This window comes from Equus quagga, chromosome 1 (genome assembly GCF_021613505.1).
Source record: "Equus quagga isolate Etosha38 chromosome 1, UCLA_HA_Equagga_1.0, whole genome shotgun sequence".
Lineage (NCBI taxonomy): Eukaryota > Metazoa > Chordata > Mammalia > Perissodactyla > Equidae > Equus > Equus quagga.
Genome location: NC_060267.1, coordinates 24,564,531 through 24,592,042, shown reverse-complemented (window position 1 = coordinate 24,592,042; position 27,512 = coordinate 24,564,531). Strand labels below are relative to the sequence as shown.

General features: G+C 34.9%; 1 protein-coding gene across 8 annotated transcripts in view; it reads left to right on the top strand.

Moving 5' to 3' along the window:
• PPHLN1 (periphilin 1) overlaps window positions 1-27,512 on the top strand; it is a 121,480-nt gene that overhangs the window by 86,403 nt on the left and 7,565 nt on the right. For all 8 annotated transcript variants that reach the window (XM_046666803.1, XM_046666786.1, XM_046666742.1 and 5 more), the window contains one exon: window positions 206-346. In XM_046666803.1, coding sequence (XP_046522759.1) covers window positions 206-346 — 141 coding nt within the window. The remainder of the gene's footprint in view (window positions 1-205; window positions 347-27,512) is intronic.

Sequence of the window (27,512 nt, the reverse complement as noted above, 5' to 3'; positions counted from 1 at the left end):
TAAAAAATAGCAATAACTTTCTCTTTAGTCCTCCTCACATATGCTCATTATGCATAGCCAAATTGAAAGTGTTTTTTTTTCTTAAAACAGGTTAAACTTAGCACCTTGTCTTGATATAATCTGCCACTTAGTGCCTATATACAGTCATCTGAAATGCTGTATGTCCTTTAAGAAAGCAGTGAAAGATTTCTATTTCTTTTTAAAGGCGGGATCCACGGCACCACTGTTCATTGACCAGACAGAAGAACCTGAGTCAAATGCAACAGATGGCATAGAATTATTTGAAGACAGTCAGCTAACCAGTCGCTCTAAAGCTATAGCATCAAAAACCAAAGAGATTGAACAGGTGAGAATCCAGTCTTCTTAAAGTACATAATCTTTTGTTCCTATCACTTTGCACGTGGTAGTTACGTAAAAATTTTATTTATTTATATTTATTTTTTGGTGAGGAAGATTTACCCTGAGCTAACATCCATTACCAATCTTCCTGGTTTTTTTTGCTTGAGGAAGTTTAGCCCTGAGCTAACATCTGTGCCAGTCTTCCTCTACTTTATATGTGGGATGCCTCCACAGCATGGCTGATGAATGGTGTAGGTCTGTACCTGGGATCCAGACCCACGAAACTGGGCCGCCAAAGCAGAGTGCGTGGAACTTCAACCACTCAGCCATGGGGCCAGCCCAGTAAACATTTATTGTCTTTTTCCATTTGTGACTCTGAAATTCCAATTTAAAAAATCATAAAGATTGTTTGATTTGATTTCACAGTAATTTTGATCAGTTTGGTCCCCTACCCTTGTTTACTTTTTGGTTTTTTAAATAAAAAGCAAGCTGCTTTTTAGAGAATATTAATATTGTAGTTAGTATGAAGCAATTAAAAAAACTATTAACCTTGATGGGGATGAGCTGAAAGAAATATTAAATATACCAAAATGTTAGCAAATGTTATTTTTGAATATTGGAATTACAGATATTTCTTATGTTTTTCATTATACTTTTAAACATTTGTTTAAATGTTAAAAAAATTAAAGATAGGTATTTAAATTTAATTTTAATGATGACATTCTGAAAAGTTAGGATCTTATTTTTAATAGATTAAATATATTGCTAGGAACAGTTATAGGACAAAACCTTCTAGCTGTATCTTAAATATAATGTGAAATATAATTTTGGAATGGAATAAGCCTGGAGACTATCTTACCTAAGATTTAAAAAGTAGTAATCATTTTCTCTCTAATCCTCCTCACATATGCTTATTCTGCTTAGCAAAATTTAAAAGAGTTTCAATATGGAAATATTACCTGCCTCATAGAGTATTATCACTTTATGAGAATTAAATGAAGTAAATAAAACGTGAAAGGGCTTTTTAAGTTGTAACATGTTGTATAAATATTTATTTTTGATGTTGTTATTCTCCATTGCATTGAGTAAATGTCATTATATTGTTGTATAATCTTCTAAACACTATTGGAAATTAAGGACAAAATTAAATCTTTTCTCAAGGTTCTGACCATTTCCACATTGATTAAAATCTGTATCCCTTGGTTGGGTAGAAGATCTTAATTAAATCCTAGATGTTATTGTGCAGTTTATATTGATGCCACCTCAATGGTAAAAGATAAGAACCTGGATAGGAAATTTGTCATGTAGGCCAGGAGAGTTTCAAAATGGAGGTAGTCAGCAGTATCAGATGCTTGGAGGAATGTAAGGAGAATGGAGACTGAGAAAATCCTGTTTAATGTGGTGATGTGGAGGAAGATGGGTGCCTTTCAAGATGGCCGTTAAAAGAGAGAATAAAAATTTGCTCATTAGTTGTATCTTCAGCATGAATATGAATATCATTACCCTATATAAAGTTACTGCCCTTTTGTCTTTTTACTCTGACTTATTTTTCTTTATAGCGTTTTTTTTTTTTTTACCACTTGACATGTTTTTATTTGTTTGCTTGTCTCCTCTCACCATAATAGAAGCTTCATAAGAGCAAGGACTTTGTTTTGTTTACTGCTTTATTTCCATTACCTAGAACAGTGATTGGCAAGTAGTGGGCTCACAAGGAATTTTTGTTATATGGATGATGGATGGAGTCATAAACCTAGAAGTGACCTTTGAAAAGTCTCTGAGTTACTTGAAATCAGAGACTGCATCTTAACCTGACTACCTAACAGAGTGCCTAGGCTCGACACTTAGTAGTAAGTGCTTGATAAGTGTGTGTTGAATGAATGAATGATTTAATGTTATTTTTATTTGCCACCTAAATTATAGTTCTTTGAAGGAGAGGTTCTCTTAAGAATATAACTGGTAGAAAAGCTTAACTTAAATAGCAGGGGAGGGAGTATTTTGGGTTGTCATTTATTAATATTTGTGCTATCTTCTGTTGTTATTATTCATAGTTAATCTATTTGATTTTGAAACATTGGATTACCAGTCCGATGTAGAGCCTAGCTTAGCATACACACATAAAATTACTTAGTATAAAACCAGTTTCTGTAGTACTTTACAGACACCCATATATGTTTGACCTATAAGTGTGACTCTGCCCATTGTTCAAACACATGAAAAATCTGACGCCAAAGTATATTGAGATTATTACAGCAAGGAAAGATGACCTAAAAAAAGAAAAATAAGTCTAAAAGGACATTACTATATTCTGATGTGACTAGAGAAGCAAAACAGTTTGAGAAGTATTGTAAAATAGAAAACGTGATGTCAAATAGTGGAATGCAACTACTCTGTTTTTGCTGGGGTACTTTGGTTTTCATATATTGGCAAGAAAATCAGACCAAAAGCCCTCAAAGTGTCAGAAAGCTAGTAAACAGTGATACGTAACTATTTTATACATTCGTGTCTAAAAGTTACAGTGATTTTTGAAAATGATAAAAGTAGTTTTAAGGGGATTTTTTTCCATTTCCAACTTTGGCACATTTATTTTTAGGGATTAAATACCAGATGGATAGGAATATTATAAAAGCTTAAGAAAGCTAGATGGTAGTTACACAGCTGTCCAGTAATTATTCTTTATATTTTTCCATATGCTTGAAATATTTCATAATTTAAAAAGATAAGTAGGGGCCGGCCCGGTGGCTCAGCTGTTAAGTGCTTACGTTCCACTTCAGCAGCCCAGGGTTCGCCAGTTCGGATACCGGGTGGGGACCTGGCACTGCGTGGTAGGCCATGCTGTAGCAGGCATCCCACATATACAGTAGAGGAAGATGGGCACGGATGTAGCTCAGGGCCAGTCTTCCTCAGCAAAAAGAGGAGGATTGGCAGCAGATGTTAGCTCAGGGCTAATCTTCCTCAAAAAAAATAAAATAAAAAAATAAGAAGATGAGTAAAAGCCCTACATAGGTGAGACCAACAAATCAAGCTTAGAATAATGTAGAAATGTAAATATTGGTATAATACCCAAGCTGCTTGTTCTCTCTTTTATGTCAAGTGCAATGTGTTCAGATATCTTATAAAGATAAATTACCACTATAATTTTTTGAGAGTTTATATAAATTAGATCCTTCAGCCTTTGAATCCCAAGAAAGTCATTAACTTGAGGCAGTGTTATGGTATAAAATAAACTAAATGTCCAGGCCAAACTTTGGTTTAATTCAAAATGCCGACAAATGCAACTATTTGATATTTAAGGGCGTGCATGTGGAGGTAGACTGTATCAGAATCACCTCAATGAGGGAGCAAATTTGTGTCCTTTGCCACATCATTGCTGTTTCATCCCTGGGCATATAAGAATTTGATGGGGTTTTGGGTGCAGGTACTTTTTGAAAAACCTCCCCAGGTTATAGTTAGATATGGCAGAGAACCACTGGTCTAAAATCCTTGAACTAGAAGACAAGATGCATCTCTGAATATTGTGTTGCTAGGGATTCTTCAAATCATTCCACTTTTACTTGAATATCCTTTAGTGGATATGATCCATTCGGTTGCCACTGCATATTTAGCCTCCTTGTGCTTTGGATCCTATGCTGTATCTTCTTTTCCCCTCACTTCCTCAGATTACCCCCTCTTACCCAAAGTGGGCCATCTTTTACAGTCAATTATTGGAATATTTCCTAGGCTTCCTGGCTTCTGAGCTTTAAGAGGCAAATTTCAGACTTTCTCATCTCATTATAGTGATTCCTGGAGAGACTGAACCCACAAGATTATGGGTGATTCCTATTCTGGTTCAGGTGTTTAGCATTATCCCCTTGACTATAATATCTCGCAAGTCCTCACATCCCTACTATTACTGAACTATTTGGTTGGAAAGTGTATCCCACTACTTGCTGTTTTCCCGGTGAGGAATCTTGTGTCCTTTAACAAATTGTTACTTTGAATGAACCACACAAATTGAAATCCTCCATTATTACATACCCTTCTTCCCTCTGTTGCTTCTCTGGGGTGTCCCAATTTCTTTACCAAGCGTATAGATATACTGAAATTTGATACACATATGTACATGTATATGCACAGTTTATATATAGTATTTATGTATATATGTACACACATACGTAACACACATGCATCTGGAGCATGGTTGATCCCGATGAGAAGAGTTAAGAGTTGGTGTGTGTGTCTCCATACTTTTTCTTTAAATACAAGTGGTAGCATGCAATGTTCCCTGTTCAGTATATCTTAGAGTCCATTCTATATCAGTATATATAACTAGTCCCCTATTAATAGATATTTATAGTCCTTTGTGAACCATGTTTTAAAATATAGTTCTTCTGATTTCTCCGTATTTTAAAAAAGGTGTGTATGTGTATTTTTTAAATAAAGTATTACATTTAAAATAAGCAGTTTTAGTGGGGGAGTTGATTTCGTACTTTGGGTATCAAATGCCTGTGTTTATGTCTTAAGTACTGTTCAGGTTTTAATAACTGCTTAAGAGATTACCAGAGTGAATGTTAACCGCTTGTGATTCTAATGATATGCCAAATTTGAGAATAATTGGAGTATATGAGTTTGCAGAGAATCTTAATTTCTTGCTTGTACCAATCATTGTAAACCTTTCTTTAAAATTACATTAGTAGATACAATTAATAAAATCTAAACCAATACAGTTGCAGGAATATGCCTGAAATATTCTTTGAAAGCATTATTCATGGCATTCCTCAAATCATGGAAAATTATCATTAGTAGGAGAAAAAGTCTCTCTCTTCTTTCTTCTTATCTGGTGGATTATAACTGAAAAAGGAACAAGTACCATGAAGGCAATTTTCACTTTTAAAATCTCTTTGGCTATCTCAGAACATTAGCCTAATGTAATGCTGTTGTGAAAATGCTGATATTTCTATCTATAATTAAGCCTCTCTGTTGAAAGAAGGGTTGATTATATATTTATCTGATAATTTATAGTTAAAATGTTGATGGTATCCTTTCAGATCTAGAGAGGTTGCCAATTTGATGTTCTAAGACAGAGAGAGAGTATTAAGAGACACTTGATCGAGGGCATTATTTTTGTTGTCTTTCTTTTAACTTCAAAAGACTTAATTATATTGAATATACATTTATTTTCGTAAAGACCTTATTTTTTATAGTCACTGATAGCAATGCCAGCCTTGTTATATTGAAGAAATTTTATTTCTTAGCCATCTATGAATCCCTTTCCTTACTCCAATTATATAAGAAAAATCAAGTTAATTCAGGAATCATTTTGTTGCCTGTCTAGTTCATTAGTCTCATAGGTTAATGAGATTTTACTGTAAGTCTTGATCAGTCTACTTAATATATAATTTTTATTTTAATTTGAATTCTACATCTTTACCATTTTTGTGACCATATGGGCTGCTCACTAGCTTTTCTTCATTTTTTTCCTTAAAATAAAAAACTTAGACTGCATAATCTTAGGTCCCTTCCTAATCTAAGTCATACTAAAAATTAAAAGCTAAATATTGCTGCTTCTGTACACACTGTTATATGTAGCTAATTTCAGATTTAACTGCAGAAATTTTTTTTAACCTCGTAATAAGGACGTAGGGTTCTTATGTTAAAAAAAACTCAAGTACTCTATTGCTATGCATCATTCAGTAGTTAATTAGTGTTTGTTGAGCTAATGAATTGTGTAGAAAATGTTTTCTTCAGTAAATAAGACGTTACGTTTAATCAGTGTTCTATCTGTGGTCCTCTCCTCTTCTTACAGTGTCTAGTTTCTGCCACCATCTATATAGCCTGAGGGTTCCCAGCGCTCTCACTAGCATTTGATCTTTCTTTCTCAATGTATGATAGGATATTTTTGTTTTACTTTCAAAGTAAAAAGGCTAGAAATTAATCAAGTGTACTGTCTTCGTGAAATGTTAACTAGAGTTGGGGACATAGGAACAAATCCACTTTTAACACATGATGGATTAAAATGAAATTGTTTTAAAAGTAGCGGCGACTCTATCTATTGTTGTATATGTGTGATCTAAGCATTTCATACTAACCTTCCATAATAGAAACATTCTTTGTTTTTCCTTTTTATCAGAGCAAGTAACGAACTTCTTAAAAGTGCAGCTCTCACCTCTATCTTGTCTAGACATCAAGTCTACCCTTACTGTATTTAACAATCCGTTATTGCAACCACTCTTTCAGACTTTGCATATATAGATTTAGTAAAATATAATCACATAAGATTCACCTCTGAAACATCTCTTATTCTCAAAACAGATTAAAAATAAATAATTTATTTTGGCCAAATTTCAGAGCTTTTGAAAGTTACAATTTATTGGTCAGCTTTTCATCATGCACTTAGCACAGAAACTTGTTGCTGAAGTACAAGTATAAAGTTTTCATTTTAAGGGAGTTTCATCTGAAAGCTATCTCATAAGGTAATTTGCATCATATTTGAAATGTAAAACCAAAATCTCAGCTTTTAAATTTAAAGATTGGTTAGTTACTTTATACCTAATATACACTCACAAATATGAAGATTGATGACTGTTTTAAGATATTATTTTTACATAAAATACAAAATTTGGACAATACAGATACTAAGTCTTATAAGAACCGTACTTAAAATGTCACAAGTACCAGAAGAGATAGGGCCATCTTGGACCCTGTCCCTGGAGATGTCATCAAACCGAAGTGCCAAAAGTACCCGGTTTTAAAGCAGTTCCAGTACAAGTGTTCCCCATAGCATAAGCCCAAGCATGAGCTTCATTCTCTCACCTCTCCTTCTCTGTCCACTGTCTACCAGTGTTAGGTGACGATTTTCTCTAGCGGTTTCAAATTACTGTCCCTCGCTATTCAGTTCCCCATTTGTAAGCTGACAATTTTGTTTGGTCTCTGAGCACTTTATGTTAAGGACATTTGTAAGTAGTGTGGCATAGTGAACACTGGATGCTTCCACTTAGTGTTTTAACCTCTCAATGCCCTTTTTCCTCGCTTGTTAAATGGGATTAATTACAGGTTCACCCGCAGAATTAACAAACTATTGTGTGTGAAAGCTCTTTGTATATTGAAAATCACTGTGCAAGTGGTTATGGTAGTATTAAGTATTACTTTGCCTGTTTCTTTGCAGCTTTGGATTGACTACTTTCAAATTACTTCCTAGGAATAATTTTAGCAAGTTTCCTGTATAGTTTTAACTTTGAGAGGCCATTTTCTCATCACTGTCAGGGTCTGGGCTCTTTACTTCTTGTCCTTTTACTTCTGTCCATCCTCCTACCCCCACCTCCAATCCTAATTCATTCAAAATGAAAGGTAAAAATAATTTTACTATAAGATATTTTGGGCAGCTTTGTAATTTTGCTTTCATATTTTCCATTTGTCTTGCTCTTTTATGTCACTGGTTCTTATCTGGTTTTTTAGACATAAGAAGTACCATAAAAAGATTAATGTTTACTTCTCCTTAGAATTCCCCTGCTCTCCCTCCCCATTCCTAAAACATAAATTGTTCTCATATTTTCCCCTTTATTTGTCCCCTCATTTTTTTGTTCCCTCATTTTTAAATTTTTGATCCCTCCTATGACATCTGCTGTCTTCTCTTAACTGTTGTTTAATTCAGGTATTGTGCCAGGAGAAACAAGCTTGTCTGTCTTAGACACTCATGTGCTAACTACAGTGTGAGTTAATTGACATTCTCAGTTCATTCGTAGAAGATGTTTTAAAGTTGCACTAAGAAGAGCTTATGTTTCTACTTAAAGGTAACTTGAAATTAAACAGAAGGGAGTTGATGATTTAGTGTCTGGTTCATTGGGAGTCAGTTATGTTGGCATCTGTTTTGTTGTTCTCCCCTTCCTCTTCCTCATTTTTAATTTTGTTTTTTAAGAAAACCATTCCGGGAAATTGGACAATGCAGTATGTATCATTTTTGCGTAGAATACCTGTTTACTTGAATTAGCTGAGGAAGTGTTTGTCGGTTTTCTTGTCTGCCTCAAACGTGAATCCTAAGATTTCTAAACCCTCAGTTATCAAGACTTGGGGGAAAATGAGCAGTTCAGCATCATTTAATTTCCTGGTTAGATGAAGTTCAGCTATGCTAACCTCTGCCATGTTTGCTACTGTGCTCTACTTTTTAAAAAAGTCACTTTAATGATATATAACACTTATACAGAAAGAAATGTTCAGAAATGTTCAAAGTGTAATGCATTTCTCAAAGCAAAAGCTGGTGAAAACTACTATTCAGGGCGAAAAATAGAACAGTACCAGCACCCCAGGAGTCCCTTCCTACTCCCTCCCAATCACTACCCCTCCCTTTTCCAAAGGTGACCACTAAATTGATTCCAAACATCATAGTAAGGTTTTGTCTGTTTTTGAATTTTATATAATAGAATCATACAGCATATATTATTTTGTGTCTAGCTTTTTTTGTTCAACATTGTGTTTGAGATTCATTGATATTGTTATATGTAATATAGCTTCATGTGGTTTTAATTTGCATTGCCCTGATTACTAATGATTCCGAGGACTTTTTCATATCGTTGGCACATGGATATCCTCTTTTGTAAAGTATCTGTTGTGATTCTTGTCCCTTTTCCTGTTGAGTTGTCTTTGGGTTTTTTTTCAGTTGATTTGTAGAAGTCTTTATATATTCCGAATACAAGCCATTTGTTGGTTATACGTGTTGCAAATATCTTTTCCAATTTTATGGCTTGCTTTTTTATTCTTTTGATATCTTTGGAGGAATAAAAATTCTTACTTTTAATGTAGTCCAGACTTTTCAGTCTTTTTCTTTATTACTATTATTTGTCTCCTACTGTTGTCTCCATATCATTCTATTATCTTCTAAAAGCTTTTTTGTTTTGTCTTTCACATTGAGTTACAATTCATCTGAAAATGATTTTATGTATAGTGTGTATTAAATACAGCAGGGTTCAAGTTTCATTTTTTTCCATGTGGACATCTGTTTGACCCCGAACTCTTTACTGGAAAGACCATGTGTTCCTCACTGCTCTGCACTGACATCTCTGTTATAAATCAAGTGTCCATGTATGTGTGAATCTGTTTCTGGACTCTATTCTGTTCCTTTGGTCTGTTGGTCTGTAATAATACCACACTGTCTTCATTACTATAGCTTTATAATAGATCTAATATAGACTTAGGTTAAGTAGAACAAGTTTTCCTACCTTGTTCTTTGTTAAGAGTGCCTGTACTTGGAGCTTTGAGTTTCTATGGAAATTTTAGAATTGATTTCTCAAGTTCTCAGATACAACAAACAAAGCCTGTTGGGATCCCGGCTTAAGATCTCTCAAAAGATTGCAGTCAAGCTGACAGTGAGGGCTACAGTTTCTGAAGAAGTGACCAGAGTTGGAAGATCCACTTCCAAGCTCGCTCATGTGGCTGTAGGCACAAGTTTCAGTTCTTCGCCATGTGGGCCTCTCCAGAAGGCTGCTCATGACATGGCTTCCCCCAGAGCTAGAGACCCAAGGGTAAGAAAAAAACAGCAATGTTTGATGCCTTTTTTGGTCTATTTTCTGAGTTACGTACTGTCTGTTACTTCCACCTTGTTCTATTCATTAAAAGTGACTCGCTAAGCCCAGCCAACACTCCACAGGAAGGGATTCCACAAGGATGAAAATAGCAGGAGGTGGAGATCATTGGGGGCTGTCGTGGGGATTGGCTGCCACCCCTCTCATGATCACTGTTACCTGAAGTTAACCAGTTTTATATAGTCTTTTTCAAAGAACCAACTTTTGGTTTTGTTCATCTCTTATTTTGTATTTCATTAATTTCTGCCTTTCTTTATTATTTTGTTTCCTTCTACTTTTTTGGGGTTTTATTGCTGTTTTTTAAAAAAAAATTCTTCAGTCAGATACTTACTGATTTATAGCTTTTCTTTGAAATTTTCTCTCAATATGGGTATGGCTGCATCTTCCAGATCTTGATGTTATTTTTTTTGTCATTCAGTTTAGAACGTTTTTCTAATTTTTCTTGGATTTCTTCTTATTTCAAGTTATTTAGAATATTTCTTAATTTCCAAACATATAGGCCTATTGTAGGTTTTTTTAAAAAAATAAGTTTCTTTAATTGAAAACCACTGCAGTCAGAAAATATACTCTTTAGGATTTTAGTCCTATGAAATTTGTTATAATTTACGTTGTGGCCCAACACATGGTCAGTTTTTCTAAGCAGTCTATATACTTGAAAAGAAGATGTATTTTGTATTTGTTTAGTGCATTGTTCTGTTAGTATGCCAATTAGGTAAAGTTTATTATTGTATCAAATCTTCCATGTCCTTATTGATTTTGTTTGCTCATCTTAGCCATTTCTGAAAGAGTTGTGTTAAAACCTTCACATATGTTTGTGGATTTGTATATATGTTTTAAATCTTTCTATTCCTTTGATATAGTGGGACTTAATGTAAAGTACATATGAGTTTAGAATTATTTTATCTTTATGAAGCATTCCTCTTAATCTCTAATATTGCCTCATATTTATCTGTTAGTTGTGGCATGATATCTTTGTGACCTTATTTTCAGCGTTTCTATATTCTTGTATTTAAGGTATTTTTCTTGTAGGCAGCATATAATTGAGTTTTCTTTTTTCATCCATTTTGATAAAATGTCTTTTAATTGAAGTATTTAATCCATTTACATTTAATGTGGTTACTGATATATTTATGTTTAATTGTTGTTTCTGTTCTGCAGTCTTTTTTCTCTCCTTTTTTCCTTCTTTGGGATTTTTTAAATTATCATTCATTTCCATACAGCCACATTTTCTTGATAATTATACATTCTTTTACACCTTGCATCCTTGACTTATTGAAGTCTGATATAAACTAGAACTTTTACTTCTTGGTGATCAGCATAGGCACCTTAGAGCATTTTAACTCCATTGATCTTCCTTTTGGTTGATCTATTATTGTCTGTGTTTTACTTTCATATATGTTTTAAATGCCACAAGATGCTAATAGTATTTTGTGCCATTAATATTCATTTAGATTTATTTAAATATTACCCTTTTTGTTATTTTCATTGCTTCTTACATCTCTTACTTCCATCAGGGATCATTTTCCTCTTACTGAAGAACAATAACTGTAACTAAATAGCTTCTAGTGCATCCACACTATGGAATTTTATATACATAGCAGAAAGAGTTATGGAGATTTGCCAAAATGCTGCTGCATTATTTTAGTAGTAAGAATAAGTAGTGTGGGAACTTTGAAGTTAGAGGATCTAACTTGAATCCCAGTTCAGCCACTTACTTTGTATCTTTGGGAGTCACTTAACTTTTGTGAGCCTTGCTTTTGCTCACTGCTCTAATGGGAGTGGTGAAATTACCCACTTCATAGTAATGTTGGAATTAAATGCAAATGTCTATGTAAACTGACTGAGACATTGTCAGTAATCCAAATGGCTGCTGTTATTGTTTTGTACTATATGTCATGGTAGATGAACAGTATTTAAGTCTTGTACACTTGTAAGGGTTTTGTGGTTTAGCCTAGAATCCCCCACTTAGAAAAATAAGGCCTAAATTCCAACCACGTAACTTATAAGTCACACTGAAAAATAATCTTTTCCTTTGGTAATTTTTTTATTTTAAATTATGATCCTTGTGAATGGGTTGAAATTATAATTACCTTCATGAAAACCAAGAAGGGAAAAAATGACTCCTCTTGACATTTTCATCTAGTGATTCTTTCTTAGTAGAAGTGAAAGGTAAAAGGCAAAGCAGATACTGAATAACTGAAATGTGTAGGATGTTGATAATATGGTATATTGTCATCTCCATTTATCTATGATGGTAGTGATTACACTGAGGCTGTTAGGACTTGGGTTTTTTACATATATCTTTTAAAGATTAATTTGCTTGGGAACACATTTTTAAAACATAATAGCAATTTTATATTTTGGGTAGGGCTTTTACCTTTTATTTATTATTTTATACACACAATACCCATGTTAGATGGATAAGAAATATTTTATTTCAGAGTACCTTTGAAATAATCATTTATGGATGTGAATTAAAGTTACAGAGTTTTTTAATTCCATGTCAGCAAATACAGTAGTACAACTTTTCCTCAATAAACCACTGTTTGTGTCAAGTTTTTCCTGAACATTTCCATTCTATTGTCCATTGCTATGTATAGACTGTGTTGAATTGTGATGATTACTTCTATCTTTAGGATAACTGTCTTTGAAGATTATTTATCTCTTTATATACACACACACATTTTATATATATATATATATATATATATATATATATACACACACACACACACTCACACTTCTTTTGAGGATTCTCAATTATAATCTTTCCCAGGAGCTTTGACAGTTTTATAGTGCATTGATTTGTATTTATGGTTTGCACTGTTCTGCCCTGAAATTTTATTCTATTATTAGCATCCTTCATTGGCACTGTTTGAGGAGAACTAAGAAGCAAAACCTCTTGTGCTTATTTCAACAACTGTTAGAACTACATGTGTTTTTCTAACCTTTATATTTGTTGTCCAAAAATTACAGATCAGATGAGGTCTTAATAAAGATTTTTTTAATCTAGAGAGTTTAAATACTACTCATTGTTATTTTACTTAATATTTAATCATAAGCTATTTAGCAAAAGTGCTCAATATCATTGGGACCAAGCTTGAAGAAATGCATGTGATTCTCTCAGTAGAGGATTTGTTCTTACATAGAACTATTTTCCCATTCCATATTTTTTAATGCAGTATGTTCTTGATTATGATTGTGAAAGAGATCAGGGCCCCATGTAAAGCAAAAGAGTAAAAAATATTAAGTTGTTTGGCTTTTTAGTTGAAACTTGGCATTAAGGGAATGTAGTTTGTTTAAAGTATGTTTAACTTTCTAGATTTTGTTTTATTTACACTAAAAATATATTTTTATTCTCTGAATTCATCAGTTGCACAGCCAACTGTTGTTTGCTCATGAAAGTTGTAGAGCAAAAAGTTAGTAAGATCTTTTCCTCCTACTCCTAGCTAGCATATGTTCAACTACAATACTACTTACCTTTTTAGTAGGCTGAAATGAAAATTACCTAATTAATCATCCTTGTATCATCCAAAGTTCCTTGCCTACAGTAGGCTCACTTTAAATGTTTAGCAGTAGAATGAATGGAACTGGAGGAATGCCCAAAGTACCCTCAGTCCCACGTAGTTTGGCTCTGCCATTTTAGCTTGAAGATAATTACTAGAGCAAGTCTTCAAGAATCTTCCCCTTCAACGAATTAGGAAGTAAAGGAAGAAGGAAAGCCATCTTCATTCATTTGGTTGCACAAACAGCCAGATTTTAATGGTTTTCAGAGTCCACAAGATTCAGAAGATTTCTCATAAATTTACTCCATATGACAAAATATATATTGAGAAAATTGATGTAAAAATTATTGATTCTAATTGGATCTTTACAACAGTTTGTGAAGGGGCAAGGAAGAGATCATTTTAATTTTAAAATTTATTTTCTTTTGATGTGCAGTTTCACTATAAAGTGTCTAGATATGGATTGGTTTAAAATTTGCTCGTTTAAGATAATTTATTCTTCCTGTATCTGGCAATTTATATTTTTCAGGAGAGCTGGAAAATTATAAAGTATTATCCCTTTGAATTTTGAGTATCCTCTCTTCTTTCTATTTTTGTGTACTCAAGTTGAACATAGGTAGATTTTTTCATTACATCTTTCACTTTTCTTTTTTTCATATTATCAATCTTTAAAAAATCTGAAATTAGGGGTATTTTGTTTATGACTATCTCTAAGTCTTTCTTCAGTTGTATCTAATTTGCTGTTTAACCCATCCATTGAGTTCTTAATTTCAGTTATTATATTTTCCATTTCTGAAAGTTTAATTTGGTTCTCTTTGTAAATTTGCATAGAATTGGATGGTTTATTGCTTGTGTTTTCATTTAAACATCGTATTTTCTGTTACTGATAATCTTTTTTTCTTTATTGGCACCTGAGCTAACAACTGTTGCCAATCTTCTTTTTTTTTTTTCTGCTTTATCTCCCCAAACCACCACCGCCGCCACCCCCGTACATAGTTGTATACCTTAGTTGTGGCATGTGGGACGCCGCCTCAATGTGACCTGACGAGCAGTGCCATGTCCGCGCCCAGGATCCAAACCCTGGGCCGCTGCAGCAGAGTGCATGAACTTAACCACTCGGCCCTGGGGCCGGCCCCCTGTTACTGATAATTTTAATATCTGAAGTCTCAGAGCTTTAATCCAGTTGTTGTTCCCGCTGCCTCCTGCTCATGGTAGCATGTTCCCTCATATAATTTGTATTTTGGGATTGTGAGCTTATATTTAGAGCTTTAAATGCACGTGAAGGTAGACCTGTGCTTATGAATTCTCAGAAGAATCTGCATCCTCTCACTTTAAGAACCCAGACCAAGGCAGAGAAGTTTCGCTGTCATTTTCTTTTACTGACAGGCAATTTTTATTTTTATTTTTTCTAGTTCATCCTTTCATGGAGATCCTACCTTTATGCAGAGTCCTCAGATCCAGCTCTATCTTGCATAGCAGAGGTCATGCCCCTTATTCCTTACCAGGCTCTGAGTTCCTGGCTCTTTGGGACAGCAGTAGCCCATGATATTAGCTTAGCACTTTGGCTTCTGGCTTCTTCTTTATTTATGACTGCTGGCAGTTCCCTTACTTACTTTAAGAGCTTAGCTATGCTTTTTAAAGAATGTGTTTCTAAGTTTTTTGAGACAGGAGAGTATTCTGGGAAATACAGCAAGTTTTTTGCCCTATCTTCATTTTACATGTTTAAAAAGCTCAAGTGACTTTGCTCAAATTTGTACTGGAAATGGTATAAATGTGACTACTCTTTACTTAGTGCTTTCTGTTACACTCGTTTGCCTTGCAACTGACATTAAAAAAATCAGTTTCAGAGAGGAAAACCAAAGAAGGCTTCAGTTTGGAAGTGACATTTGATGAGACTCTTAAAATTCAGGTAGGAGTCTCATAGGTAGAGATAGGAGGTAAAAGATTCTAGATAAGGGTGAATGATATGAGCATAAGATAGAAAATAGGGAACTATAGGGAATAATCAACAATTACAAGTAGTTTAGGGTGGATAAAACCATATCTTACATGGGTGCTTTTTAATCTCACCTTCTATAACTTCATTCTCCCGTCCTACTCCCCAGCCACAGAATGTATTGCAGTGACTTCATAGAGTAGATGTGACAAAATTTTATTTACTGTGGTGTGTTAGAAGGATCTTGAGTAGTCTTGAATAATGGGCTTGGGAACTTTGTCTTAGTTTGGTAGAAGAGCTTTAGAAGGAAGTATTCTGTTTCAACCACAACTGGTGTACTGCAATGCAGTTCTGTCACTAACCACATAGAGTTAGTGGGAACCTCGCAAGTTAAGGGCATAGACCCCAACAAGACTGCCCTTAATTCAGACACCAGCTGCACTCCAGGGGTCCCAGGCCACCTACACTTCTGAATAACTGGTTACAAATTTTGGAGTTCCCGTGACCTCATCAGATCCAATGATATGCTAGAATAACTGACAGAACTTAGGAGAGTGCTATATTTATTGTCAGTTTTATTATAAAGGATACACATCAGGAAGGAAATATTATATTTCAACCCCAATTGATGTATAGTTAACTTCTGACATTAACCACGCAGAGTTAGTGCAGACCCCACAAGTTAAAGGGCACAGTCCGCAAGGCATGGATGAGAAACTAAGGTAGTATGAGAAAGTGTGTGATTATAGACTATATATTATAGAAATCTGTTGGTAGAGAAAAGATAGCAAGCCCGGGATAGTTTTCTGAGGATAGATGGATTGGAACCAGATTGTTCGAAAGATTTGAATGCCAGAAAAAAAAGAGTTTGGTTTCTATTGATAGGCAGTATGGTTTAGGGATGAATTTCAATTATATGAGTCTTAGGATCAGAATTTGTTTTGAAGATTAGTTTGGCTGTAAAGAAATATTTGGCTGCTCTTCAGGCAAGGAATAATGAGAGCCTGAATTAATTGATGGAATCAGAAATGGAGAACAATTGCATGAGAGTGAGTGGCAGGAGAATAAGTAAAACTTGGTGACCTCTTTACTTATTGACTTATTTATTTTTGAGCGCTTACGAAAGGGTAAGGGTAATATGAGAGAGACCGAAGATAAAAAACAGATGGAATAATTGATGAAGCAGGAGGGGCTATCAATAGCACAGATAGAGGGACTAACCTTGAAAGTCAGGGAAACCTTTTTCTAGGGCTAGGGCAGAGGATGAAGTGGCAGCATTTTTGAGGTGGAGAGGAGATAAGTTTAGGAGAGAGGCAGTTTTGCTAAGAGTAAGGGGAAATGGGATAGGGAGGGGAGAGTCCTATCAGCAGTCGGAGTTCCTGAATTGGGCATGGAAAGGTCTTAGAATACCCCATGTGGTGTATGTTGATATGGAAGTCATCAAGAGAGATTAAGGAGTTCTGGTGGATCAAGTAATTGCAGTTTTGGACTTTTTCCAACAATACACAGCATCCTTTGAGTAAGAGTAGAAAAGGCAAACCAGATTGTTTATCCATAGTTGACCAAGTAAGAACCGCTTAAATGTTACTAAATAAGCAGAAAATGCTCACTGATAAGATGGCAAAGGTGATGATTTTATTGAAAAAAAAATCAACACAAACTTAGTCTCTTTTAGTCTTTCATTCAGTTATTTATATGCCAAGAAGTTTGACCAGTTCTGTTGCCCAGGTTCTTGAGCAGCTACATATTGTGCAGGTCAAAATTAAAGAGGCAAGTGATAAAAATTAAACATATCTATTACTCAGCATAGCTGTTGATCATGATGCATTCAAAATGGGGGAGAAAGGAAAAAAGAAAACAAACTACTCTAGTTTTTGAGATCTTTTTTTTTTTTTAAACAAGGCAGGAAATAGCTTTACCATTTTAAAATTTTCCACCTAAAAGGAAGAAACAATAGTGTTTTTAGGCAAAGGTGAGCTTCAGTGCTCCAGAATACTTTGAATCCCAGTCTTCCTAGCCAAATGGAACGTTGCTGTGGTTATTTCCTGACTTGTAAACCTGTTAAATATCATAGTTTCCCTGCTTAATACCTTCCAGTGACTTCCCATTATACTTAAATAAAACTCCAAAGTCTTTGCCATGGCTGTAGTGGTCTGCTGGTTCTGTGTACCACTTCTGCCTCCACATTTCTTCCACATTGCCCTCGTGGTTCATGGTGCTGCACTCATACTTGCCTCTCAATAGGACATGCTTCTTCCTCCTTCTTCATGACTTTTGTTGAGGCTGTTACTTTTGCCTAGAACTTTCTACTTGGCTTCTTCTCATCCTTCAGGCCTACGCTTAAATGTTACCCTTTCACTAAAACATTTCCTTATCCCTCTGACCAGTCTAAGTAGTTCTTCCTCACTGGACCTACTTTATTTCCTTTATAACACTTACCACAGTTATACATATGTGTATGTGTTTTCTTACATTTTGTTGTATATCTTTACCACCAAAAAGAAAGCTTCCTAAGGATAGAGACTGTATGTTTTTTGTCCACCGCTTGTACAGGGCCTGCACATAGTAGGTCCTCAAATATTTGTTGACTAGTAGGCCATCAAATGTTTGTTGAGTGAATGGTTTCTGAGTCCTAAGTACTTTGTGTTTATTCTCTCGTTTAATCCTCACAAAAGCCCTGTGAGCTAGGATACTGTTATAATCCCCACATTACAAATAAAGCAACTGGGGCTTAGAAAATTATGTAATGTGCTCAGGTCACACAGCAACCCAAACCCAGAGGCCCCTTGACCATAACATCCATGTTCTTCATCACTCTGCCAAATTTCCTTCCCAACCCATTAATAATTTAAATCCTTTCTTACATATTTTTAAAAGCAAGACAAAACAAAAGTGGACATTTAAAACGCTTGTGAGCCTACCTTTATATAGTAGTTGAATCTATGAGAATTTTAAAAAAGGATTGAAGACTAAGATTTTTTTTTCAGTTTTGAAGATTCAATTATATTTAGATTACATTTATGTTGTTCAATGTGAATGAGAAATTTCTTCTTTTGTAGAAAGAAAATGATAAGAAATTATACCCATGGTAATTTTTTACACCATCTTTCTTTTTTGGCATACCTATGCATATGAATGGCTTATTCCTCAAGGTCATAACAAGTTGATTCTTATTGTGTAAAAGATTTGGGATTGAAGCTTTTACTGTGTAACTATGTCCACATATGATGACCTGAAGACTAAGAAAACTGTTTAATCTGATTTCCATATGGCTAGTTCAGAGTGTGTTCAGTATGTGAGGAGAATATATTCTTTTTCTTTTTCTTTTAAAGATTTTATTTTTCCTTTTTCTCCCCAAAGCCCCCCGGAACATAGTTGTGTACTTTTAGTTGTGGGTCCTTCTAGTTGTGGCATGTGGGATGCCGCTGTAGGGGAGGAAGACATTTCCTTTACCCGCTCTGGGTTCTTCTAGCTGGAGAACGAATTAAATTCACATGAGACAGAATAACTGGAGAAAATTAAACAAAGCTTTATAACATGTATACATGGGAGAGGCTCAGGCAACCTGAGCAACTCTCCAAAATGGCTGAAGCCACCACCTTAAATATCATCTTCAGCTAAACACAAAGGAGGATGTTGGGGGTGAGGGGAGTCAGTTATAGGAGATTACCAGACAAGCACAGTAAACAAGGGTCAGGTTATTATGCAGATTTAAGTCCTTGCCTTCTGCTTTGATAAGAGTTTCTAGAGATAAGGTCATCCCCCTTCTTCCTGTACAGAGAGGGAGATACCTTTGCAGATGGAGATTTCCTTTACAATGTAAATGTTTCTTAACAAAGGGTAAGTAAACTCTGCTTTTCAGAGTTTCTTTCCTGTCTGCAGTTTTTAAAAGTAACCAGCCCAAAATAATCCTCATGCCAAAGAGACATGTCTTGGGGTGGCCAATTCCAGTCCCCCACACCTCCTCAGCATGGCTTGATGAGCAGTGCCATGTCCGCGCCCAGGATTCGAACCGGTGAAACCCTGGGCTGCCAAAGTAGAGTGCGCAAACTTAACCACTCAGCCACGGGGCTGGCCCCATCTTTTTCTTTTTTTTTAACAAAAATACAGGACATTATAGTCAAAAATTTGACTTTTGAAGTTGTATTTTGGTTGTTCCAATTTCATGTGACTTCTTTTGTCTGTAAAACTGATATAACTTAAGTGCCATTTAAAAAAATAGAATACAGAATGTAGCTGCTACATCATTGAGCTATTGGGATAAATACTGACTTGAATCACTGGAGATGATTCAGTGTTTAAGGAAAAATTTTAGAGCTTTCCTGTCACACCTACACAATGGAGACAGAGGCAGAACTGGAAATTTTTCTTTTGTTTTGCATATAATATGTTTACTTTTTAATTATTGCTTCATCTTACTAATATGCAATCCTTTTGACTTCTTAAAATAGTATCATCCTGAATGGTACCATTTCTGGATGAGTTTTGGTTTTGGTTTGGGTTTTTTTGGTTGTGTGCTTTTGTTTGTTTTTGGTTTGTGTTTGTGGTTTTTTTGCAAAAGACAATATAAATATGTTTTTAGACATTTTAAAACTTGTCTTTTTCTATAATAATCTTTTTAAAAAACTTCTTTTCTCCTTTGGTGTTCCATTTTAGTAGTGAAAACTATGTGACTGTACAGTAGAGTAGGGTATTTCTAATCGAATTTTATTCTCTTCCTACAATATAATTGTCTTATAGGGAAAGAAGCTTTACACTAAATCTTATCTGGACTCTGGTTAGAAGATTTGATTGTCACAAAATAATAGAAGGTTGTCAGTCCATGCAACAGGAATTGGGTATTTTATCCAAAATATGGTCAGTGTATTTGATTGATGGTCATTTTATGCAGTCTACGGAAAAAACATTTTTTTTTTGCTCGAGGAAGATTCACCTTGAGCTAACATCTGTGCCAATCTTCCTCTATTTTGTATGTGGGTTGCTGCCATGGCATGGCTACCAAGTGGTGTAGGTCTATGTCCAGGAACCGAACCCAGGCCACCAAGGCGAAGCACACCGAGCTTAACCACTAGGCCACGGGGCTGGCCCCCAGATAAAACGTTTGCTAAGCAAACTATCAGCAAGATTCTGTGTATAATTTTATATAAGGAAGTCTCATTTGTCGAAAACAACCCTGAGCCAAGATCTTTACATTTTAAATGCTTTAAAAGTTAAGGGTGACTCTATATATGTAGAAGTAAATAAAATTACAATACCTTTCAAGATACTGTGTTTTAGGCTTTTCATTATTTTGAAATAATTTTATAATGTAAACTTTCTTCCCTCCTTGATTTCAGAACATTTGTCTGTTATACTTCACTTCCTTGTAATGTTAAACCAATTAACAATTTAATTATGATGTTTACTTGATTAAGGAACAATATTTATTGACAACCCCTGTGAACAGATTCATTTACTAATCTCAAAGAATTTGCCTATGGGATTAATTAGATAGGATGGTCAAAATGTCTAATTAAAGTTTGTGCCAAGGCCAGGACATATGCTTTTAAACTTTTAAATTAGTCAGAGATAATGAAAGATCCATTTTGTTCCCACCCTTATATTTAAGGGGAGACGGTTACAATGGAAACAAAAGAAATTATATTTGCCATCAATATAATGGAGGAGGTAGAATGGACAGAAAGAAACATACATTTTTTAAATATTTAGAGTACCCTGGAAAAAGTGACCTGAAAAAACTTTGTGAAAGATGTCTTAAATGAAATTTTAAAGAAATTAAAGTAGAAAAGCAACTAAGAGAATGCAAATAGCATATGAGAGCTGGTAAAATACTGACAAATGTATAGTGGGTGGTATTTTGGTGGGTGATGAGAAGATTTTAGTAGCTAAGATTTTGTTGAAGAATTTTATTGGGTCAGATCTTTGGAGCCAGCACAACAGTGTTCTTAGAAGAGTTTTTTCCATCTTTAAGATGACAGGGCCTGTGAGTTGGAAAGTTTAGAATAAAAAGACTAGATGAAATTAGAAAGCTACTGTGTTATAACAGGGTTGTATTGGTTATGTCCACGCTAGTATTGTGACTATAGAAATAGCAAAACTAGGAAATGAAGAGGTGCACAACAGAGTCAGATTTCAGCACTGTGGTACCTCTGAAAGCAAGTAAAGAGTGCCTTTCAAAGGAAGACAACTTAGCAGTTAATTTTCACAAATGATTTAGTGTTTGCTCAGGAAATAAGTCCTAACCATAAATATTAATTTCTGAACTTTTAAATACTACAACACTGAACTTGCAGAGACTAAAGGCACATGTTTGATATTTATATCTTTTATTCACATAAGACACTGAAAATATGTATGAGGAGAGGAATGGCTTAATGCGTTTTTCCAGGATGTGTTTATGTGAAAAATTTCTTTCTATGTTGTATCTACGTGAGCACATGGTAATCTTGCACAAAGCAAGGTTAAAGGGGAAACCACAGTCTACTGTTTCCTTTGGCTCTTGTAGTGAGGTGGTCAGCCTTTGACCCTAATTTTATCTGAACCAATTCAATATTCAGTGCTGCTAATCCAAACAAAGATTTCATTTCTGGTTTTCCCTGTTATTCTTACCTAAAATATACCAGTCACCCCATTCTTTGTGACTTTGCCAACTAAGAAAGTTAGCAGTTTAAAAGTATAGACTTTTAAATTCTGTCTTCAAAAAGGTGTTTCGAGGACCAAATTCGTATCTTCATTTACTAAAATTTAATGACATCATACTTGTGATTAACACCTGGTGTGTTTCTTAGCATAAAATGGAAATAGCAGTATAACTGGTTGATGTAATGGTGATAGCATCATGATTCTAGATGAGTCCGTCCATTTTTGAGCACAGTGTTGTTATGTCTCTGATTCTTGGAAGGAACTTCAGGATCGTTTGAGAAGTCATTAGTATTTTTGTTCGTGATGTCAAGTGGACAGATCTAGATTAATTTTAAATTATTTGCCAATTACTCTATAAAATTTGCTATTAAAAGTATGCACTAGAAAACAACTGCAGATAAACCTTGAAAATATGTATTTCAATTTATATGTGATGGGATTGATGGACTTTTCCCAGATTACATAATACCTTCAGAGATAAAAGTAAAATAATGAATTAATTTAAATATTAATTAATATTAACCTACTTTTAATATACCTGATACTGCAGTTCCTATTTTCAAAATGAAGCTGTGCTATTTCTGTTAGTTATGAATAATACCTTTCTTCTGGAAAGAAAAAAAACCACATCTTGGAAGTATACAGAGTGGTATTATATGTTATCTAATTGAAAAGCCCCTCTCTGGTAGAAGTATGATTAAGAAGACCAATAATATTCTGTTTCCTCCATTTGCATTTGATGAGCTGAAAGCAGATACATTACTCTTTTTTTCACTAGGAGTAACAAAAGCTGTATTTTCCATGGAAACTCCAAGGATTGGTGATTGTTTAACTTTTACGATGGAAAAGTATAATCTCTCTTTAACTATGTCGAACAAAGTCTTGTGAAGCCTGTTGGTGGGTTTGCAGTTGCACTGAAGAGAAAACAGATTTATTCCATCACCTTGGTATTCCTGCCAGTGGTAAAGCCATGCTGATGAGCAGATGGCACTGCAGTGCAGGCGTAATCGCACAGGTGTGTGCTGCTCCCAGATTGACACCCCAGCCCAGAAGGCCAGGTAGCACCCAGTCCATGTAGCAGTCTGTTATGCTAGGTATCTGGAGAAAGTTCTTTTTGGTTACAAGTTATAAAACCCACTCATATTACCATTAGCAAGTTAAAGGAAAGTATTGAAAGCTTACAGGGATTTCTTATGAGGCATGAGGTAAAAACCAGGTGTAGAGCCTGGAACTGGAAGGCCATCAGGCAGTTTCTCTTCCTCCTTAATTTCCCTTCTTTTTCTCCATGCCTCCCTCTCCGCTTAGCATCTGCTTTTCCTTTATCCCTTGACAATGTCAGCATTATAAACCTGATTCATGATCTAGTAAACCCTGGGATTCTTCTTCGTCACCAAAATTCCTTAAATTCTATAAATATGTATTTTTCAATTGGCGTATAATATAAATATAGCTGCCAGAGGCCTCTCTCTGGATGAGGGGTAGAGGTGAGGAGAGGACAGCTAAACAGAAACTGCAGAAGCTGCCTATATGTTGGAGTTATAATTAATCCTGACCACCAGTCATATTTCCTGGCCCTTCACAGGAACTTTTTGGTTCAGTGACCTCTTAGCCCCTACTCCCATCACCTTCACTAAAAAGAGACTATGGCATACATTTAAAAAGTCTCCCAAAATTATTGCATTAGCAAGGACTTTTTTTTTAATCTTGAACTGAAAATTCACAATACCTTGATACTGTATCAAAAATGAAAGTTTTTCTGAACTGTAGTACATACAAGATATATAAACTATTTAATGCCACAGAAAACAGAGGGAAAGAAAGAGGTAGGACCATAGCATATGTGTGCTGAAACAAAAACTTAATTTTTCAGTGGAGAAATTTCATAGTAGGAAAAGTGATTTCGCCTAAAATCAACTTTGCAATATAAAACTTTAATGATGAAAGAAGTGGGATGATAGAGTGAATGTACCTGATTTGCTGAATCACCTGGCATAAAAAGCTAAAGAGGAACTAGCCTCCCCTGCAGAATACTTTGAACATGTCCCATTTCAGCCATAAAATGCTCTTTAACCAACCCCAGCATAAGTAGCTTGCAGAATAGTAGTGCTTTTCCCAGCATGGGGAAGATGGCTGATCTGACCTGTTTATTTTTCATAAATGTATCCTAGTAACATCCTTGAAGCTATGTGGAAAAATAATCTGACTTTCAGATTTCACTAGGATGGTGATGAAGTATTAGATGTGAAGCGCGCACACACACAAAATGATGTCGCATTGTCTCCTGATAGTGACCTGCCTTCCAGGCCCCTCCAAGCCACTTCCTTTACACCACTCTTTGAAACCAAGCAGATTAATTTATCTTTGCCAAGGATTTAGTCTCAGTCATGGCTTTATTTCAATTTTGGATTTAAATAATTCTCTTGGGTTATAGCAGCAATACGATAAGAGATAAATTAGAAACCTAGGCTGTGAATGTTAATCGTACATCTTACATCTAACTCCTTTAATCTCTCTGCTTCGATAATTTTATAAAATCGGGATAGTAATTCCCAAGTACTTGTGAGGATTCCTAGTACATAAAATAATGTACAAGCCTATATGAAAATGTTGTAGTGACTTAATGTTTCTGATATGCCAATAATTTCTAAATGCTACTATGTTTAAACAAACCAAACCCCTTTAGAATCGTAATCCATAACCATTTCCAGCCATAGAGATCTTTGCGTAGGATTCCTCCCCATTCTCCTCAGGTTTTTCCTGTGTAGTGCCCTCCTTGAGGCCTCACCGATTGGGCTTAGTAACTGTTAATACTTTTAGGTTCTGAGCCATTCTTAAATATCTTCACAAGGTTAAAGCAACCTTACTGTTGGATTCTCTCCAACCTCCTTTGCCAGAGATGAACTGGGAGGAAGTGAAGGGGGTGGGTCTTGAAGTAGCTAAGCTGCTTCCTGCTCAGTCACTCCTACTGACTGATTTCTTCTGTCAGAGGTAACTGGCGGGGTGGAGGTTGCTCTTAGATCTCTCAAAGCAGTGTAAGATTTTTCACTTATGGAACAGGCTCTTGCCAATAATTTACTTTCATTTGGCCTTAGTCAAATCTAAAGTGTGTGCAATAGTCAGGCCATTGCACTTATCTGATTACTAAAGTTAAATCATTTGAGAACTGGGCTACCTCATGAGCAATTTAAAATCATCTCATTTCCAAAAAGATTTATTTGAAAGTAATCTTAATTAAAATCAATTTTCTTTGGATAACTCTAACTTAAACTGTATGTTAGATTTTTCTTAGTTGTATGCTCATTAGCTTCATTTAATTCTTACTGAAAATAATTTCTTCTGTAGCAAATAGCTGTTGTATCAGTTCAGTATATACATAAGAAATTGCACCTTTTTAACTGGATTTTTTTTACTCAAAGGAAATACATTCTAAGTGAGAAATATCATTTAAGGAGCTGACTTGCCATTTTAACCCATGATCTATTTCATTGTGATGAATGTTTTAGACATTAACTTGGGAAATGTCTAAATTAAGCCTTCCCCTCCCTGCCTTTATTAAAGAATTTTTATTGTTCTCAAGCATGAATATATTAAAAGCCACATTGAAAACTGTCATTTTACAAACTATTTATTATTAACCATTTTCTTGGTAATAAAAATCTTTAAACCGATTTTATAATGTATTTAATTGCCTTTTATCTTGTCTTTGTTAAGAATATTTTTCTTTGGATTTAGCCTTTTTATATTTTTTGAGTCTTAGAAGTTCTTTTCTCAAGTTAATTTGAACACAAAATTACTTTTCCTAGCCTACTAAATCAGATTTGAAGGGGATATTGAGTAATGAATACACATTAGTTTTCCTCTAATCAACAGTCTTCAGTGGTTTGTTTATTGTCTGATGAATAAGAAAAAAGATGTCTACAGTGTAATGTAAGCTAAGTCCAAGGATAAGTTAAACCATAAGTCCAACTGTAAGTTATTTAAAGTTTAACCTATTCATATTGAGCTCCATTTTGATTCCAATCTATCCAATAGCCATCTTTTCCAAAACTTCCCTATATTCTGAGATACATTCTTTAAGCATACTATGCTTTTTTGTTTCCGAGCTTCCAAGTTGCCTGGAAAAGCCAACACTGTCTCAGTGTCCTCTCTACCCATTATGGTCATTCTTTGGAATTATTATCATGCTCTGTGTTTCTCTTCTGGCATTTACCGTATTCAGCCTTGTCTTGTGGTTATCTTAAATGCGTTACTCTTTTTACTAGAATCTAATTTCCTTGAGCAGGGCACACTATGTTACTGACCAAATCAGGTACTTTACACGTGGTAGGTGAGTTCTAGTTGTCTGGCAGGCACGGTTATCTGTCATTCAAATTTATATCTGCATTTATAGATTCATTAATATCTGTAGTAATATCTGTTATTCTCAACCCACATTGAGAAGACACAAAGTTCATCATCCAGGGTCCAAACAAAACACAGATCCATCTTCATTTATAAGCTGAAATGATCAGACCCACATACCCACAGTTGGGCCTTATTTTGCTTTGGATCTCTCTTTCACCTTAACATTTTGTAATGAAAATTTTCAACATTAGGAATTAGACAGTGTACACTCATACACTCATCACCTAGACTCTGTAATTAACATTTTGTTTTATTTGCCTTGTCACATATCCATTCATTCCTCTATTCACCCGTTAACTCATCTTATTATATGATGTCAAAGTATGTTGCACTCAGTACACTTCACTCCTCAGTACTTCAGCATGCATGTCAGTAACTAGAGTTCAGTATTTGCTTTTTTCCCTCTCTTTTTAAAGAAATAAAATATTACAGCTACAGATAAAGCCCCTCTCAGATCCCTGCTGGCTCCCTCCCTTCTCAGAGCTGTCATTCTTATGCATGTTTTTGTATTTTTAGTATATATGTGTGTATCCCTAAACTAAATAAATTGTTTTTAAAACATACATAAATGGTATCTTAGTCTACATATTTCCTTTGCAACTTTTTCCGCTGTTAATTTGAGATTTGTCTAGTTCCTGTATTCTCTGTGGGATCTGCATTTGGCATCAGTGAAAGATTCTGTACACTCTTTGGAATTATTTCATTTATTTTTGTCTAGTATATTATGATTGAAAGAACTAATAAGCTGGAAAGGGTAAAAAGAAAATCATTTAAGTATTACACTTTGACTAAATCCTATAAATTTATAAATTGATTTGTATTTATGGATGAGAATTCTATGAATTTTGATTGCTAAGGTTTGTTAGCATTTATCCACTTTATTAACTTTGGAGTTACTTTTTTACGTAGCTGCAATATTTGTGCCACATATTGAGTGTAGGCGGTTGAGATCTAATCCATGTGTTCATAATGCATTTCTTAGCAAGCACCAGTGTTCTTTTTAGGAGCTGTGCTTTTAAGAGCCAATAGGCACACAGCTTTGAGGAGGGAGTCTCAAAGATATCTTTTTCTATTAATATAGCACAACCAGCAACATAGATTACAGTAGTTTTGACACTTTCTGCATTACTACAG